Below are 3,684 nucleotides of genomic sequence, written 5' to 3' on the forward strand. Positions count from 1 at the left end.
GCATACACATACACGCCTTGGCTGGCGCTCGTACAGAAAGTTTCTTGGGCAAACCTCTTATACAATCTGAAAAAAAAAAATCCAACAAACTCTTACGTGGGGTATTGCTCATATCCAAATTATCAATTTACAAATCGCCTTTTCTACAGCTTGTACGCATAGTGTATATAGGTGCATACTTTATATATTATGGTCAATCCATACTGTTACTATAAATAGACATACAGATGCATAATAGACATACAGATGCATAAACCACCAATCAGCACACCCTCTGACGTCATAGTGACGTAATATTCCCGGCAAAACACTTATAGAAGTATAAATAATGACTGGCACATTCAGCAGGATCAGTATAAGTATGAGATGTGTACCTTCGGTTAGATGCTAGATAGACACAATACCGCCACAGAGATAAAAGAACAAGTTGCTTACATAGTGGGAGGGGAAAATAGGAGAACAGAGCCCGTCACAACAGGAAACCATTACATGATCCAGCTGCCTTTCGTTGCACAGGCAGATCCCGCCCACTGGCACGTGCGCCGCCTGTACATTCTGGTAGTTCCGCCAGTGTTACAGATACAATGGTAAAGTACCATTGCTAACGAAGGGAAGGGGGAAGAGTCCGGTGACGTCACGGACATCAACGTCACCGCACTCCTCCCCCTTCCCTTTGTTGGCCGACAGAGCCACTTGGGGGAAGGGGGAGGAGTCCGGTAACGTCTATGTCCGTGACGTCACCGGATCTCCGACGGAATCCGGCAGAGAGGTGAGTACTGATCAAAAGAATTAACGATTAATCAAAGGATTAATCGTTTATTTCCGCAGCCCTAATGTGTGTGTGCGCATATATGTATGTATGTATGTATGTATGTATGTGTGTGATCTAGAACGCCAGATGCTCCTGATCCCTGATGGAAGTCACACTGGACGTAATGCGCATAGGGCTGAGCATCTGACGTAAAAATGATCTCTGACTTATGGCCGCACGCATTTGAAACTCCTGCACAGAATCCTAAGAACGTCCATGCTATGTTACCACTGCTTTTAAGTGAATCATTTTCTTTTAATAAATCATACTTCGTTTGAATGGTACGCGCTATGGTGTTTGCTTTCTTTTGGATAACACGATCCTGGTATTGACATCCTATACTGAGGAGGCCTACAGATTGATAAAGATTGGAAGTTATCGTTTTCCTACTAAATTGATATACAGATCTGTCTGCTGGTCTGATTACACCATTGGAGGACATCTGTGAGATTGGAGCGGAGAATTATTTTCTATTTTTTTTTATTTTTTTTGTCCCAGGGTCTGTAAAAATATAAAACCTCCTAAAGTATGCTTCATGCAGTATTAAGCTAAGTAGCCCTTGCAGAAAACTGCTGTGCCAGAAATGCATAGAGAAGTTGGTTCAGGAAGAATCCTCTGGTTCTTGTAAGGATCTTGTGGCTACATTAAAGGAGGAATTATCTTTTTACTCCTTCAGAACCTTACTTTCAGGCCTCAGAGCCACACAGTTTGTGCCTTCTGTCCCGATTCCCCAAGCGGCGGTTAAAGATTCAGTAACAGAGGAGGATGATTCGCTGGCTGAGTTGAGCAATACTGATTCCGTTGCGTAGTGAACCAGTGCTGCAGTGGGCAAAGCTCCACATGATATTTCTCCAAAATTAAGTTCTCTGTATTTGGGTTTAAAGCCGTATTTTTGCTGGACAGGCTCGTCCTTCTCCCTCTTAGGATAAAATGCTCTGGTGGTGGAGGACAGTCAAATCTCTTGGCAGAACTCTTGTTGGATGCAAGTGCCTGGAGTTGGGGTGCCCATCTGGATCATCAGGCAACCCGGGGAGTCTGGTCAAGGAAGTAGGCAAGCAGATCCTTTAATTGGAGGGAACTGTGGGCAGTCTGGGAAGCCTTTCAGGTTTTCCATCAGGATCTCAGGGGTCACCATCTTCAGATTGTCCTTCCCTTTGTCTGTTGGCATGTTAGATTTCCGTTTGGGCAGAGAGGTACATCTCCAGTCTCGGCCATTCATCGTGGATTTCTTGAGTTGCCATCGGGTCAGGGATTCGGAGTGGTGTTTAAACCAAGATGTCTATGTCAATAACAAGAAAATGAGGCAAGCCCCAAGTGGACCGATTTTGCCTCCCCATCAAATGCAAAGGTAAAACTGTTCTCTGTCCAGAAGGGAAGAGGTCCCAAATTGATGGATGCGTTAGCACATGCTCCCTTTTTGGCCCAAGAGGCCTTGGCTTTCAATCCTGCAACAGTGGGGCAGTAGAACCACCTTGGTTCCTTCCTTTTGAGTCAGGACTTGCTCAGCCAGGGCCCTGTCCTTTATCGTCATGTGGCAAGGTTGAAGCTGGCAGCTTTGCTTCTGAGGAAGGGCTGGTGAGAAGTAAGGGTCTGTCTGACAGGGTTATTGCTACTCCTTTTTTTTTTTTTTATCCAGTAGGAAAAAGATTGCAAGGGCAATTTACGCCAAGACCTGGAAGGTTTTCAATTCTTGGTGTTCAGATAACCAAAGATCCAAGGATATCCCATCTTTCCTAGAGTTTCTTCAGGATGGAGTAGAAAAAGGCTTGGCCATTAGTGCTCTGAAGGCACAAATTTTGGCTTAGTGCTTATCAGGATAGCAGGCTGGCACTCCATCTAGTAGCCAGACGTTAAGGCCCTTACTGGTAAACATTGTTCCTAAATGGGACTTGTGTATTGTTTTGCAGGGCTTGCTCAAACCTCCTTTGTGAGCATCTCTGGTCTTCCACAGATACTCAGTACTTGCACTGCTTGTAGGGTAAGCAAGATCCAGGCTCTATTCGAGAACCTTATTTTCAAGTTTTTGAGGATAGATTGATCTTAAACTGTCCTGGGTTTTTTGCCCAAGGTCCCCTCCAGTTTTCATAGATCCAAGGACATTGCATTACCATCTTTCTGTTCCAGGAGTTTCATTTTTTAGATGTTTGAAACGCAGTTTTGAAGTATTTGGATTTTACCAAAGGCTTTAGGAAATCCAAAGCACTTTTTTTGTTTTGCATACAGGAAAAAAGGGCTTGTAGGCCTCAGACACTTTTGCTAGATGGATTAGGCAAACTATTGCTTCAGCTTATACAGCAATGGGGGAGGTTTGCACCTTTTTGGCTCATTCAACCAGAGCCTTAGCCACCTCCTGGGTGGAGCGGGCCGGGGCCACTCCAGAACAAATCTGCCATGCTACCACCTGGTATAACTACCGCACCTTCTGTCGACATTATCGGTTGGGCCTCCTCTCAGCTCAGGATCAAGCTTTTGGGACAAAGGTCTTTCCGATGGTGGTCCCACCCTAACGGGTAAGTTTCTCACTTATCCTCTTGTGCTGTCCTTTAAAGACAAGACAAAATAGGAGTTGGACTTACCTGTAACATTGTTTCTAAATGTCTTTCCAGGACAGTAGGGTTCCCTCTCTATTTGGTATGTTATTTGTCTTTTCAGTTTCCTTCCGGGTTCTCGGCTAAATACTGACTGGCTTTCTGAGGGACCACCTTTTAAAGGCCTCATGTGTTTGTGTTTCCTGGGGGTGGCGTCATGCTGTCACGTGCTGTCCTGAAAGACTTCTAGAAACAGGTTTTTTTTTTGCCTTCTTCTGGATCAACAGTGGGTAATTGTGGGCATAGCGTTCTGTTTAGGCGCTTCTGTTTTTTTTTGGGGGGGGG

General features: G+C 44.8%; 1 protein-coding gene across 1 annotated transcript in view; it reads left to right on the forward strand.

Annotated features, from left to right (window-relative positions):
- Nucleotides 1-3,108: 3,108 nt before the first annotated feature.
- LOC108802268 (stress-70 protein, mitochondrial-like) overlaps nt 3,109-3,684 on the forward strand; it is a 33,710-nt gene continuing 33,134 nt past the window's right edge. Inside the window, exon 1 of the mRNA XM_018574137.1 lies at nt 3,109-3,291. Within this exon, the coding sequence (XP_018429639.1) occupies nt 3,109-3,291 (183 nt within the window). The remainder of the gene's footprint in view (nt 3,292-3,684) is intronic.

This window comes from Nanorana parkeri, unplaced genomic scaffold, assembly GCF_000935625.1.
Source record: "Nanorana parkeri isolate BGI_ZX_2015 unplaced genomic scaffold, ASM93562v1 scaffold2758, whole genome shotgun sequence".
Lineage (NCBI taxonomy): Eukaryota > Metazoa > Chordata > Amphibia > Anura > Dicroglossidae > Nanorana > Nanorana parkeri.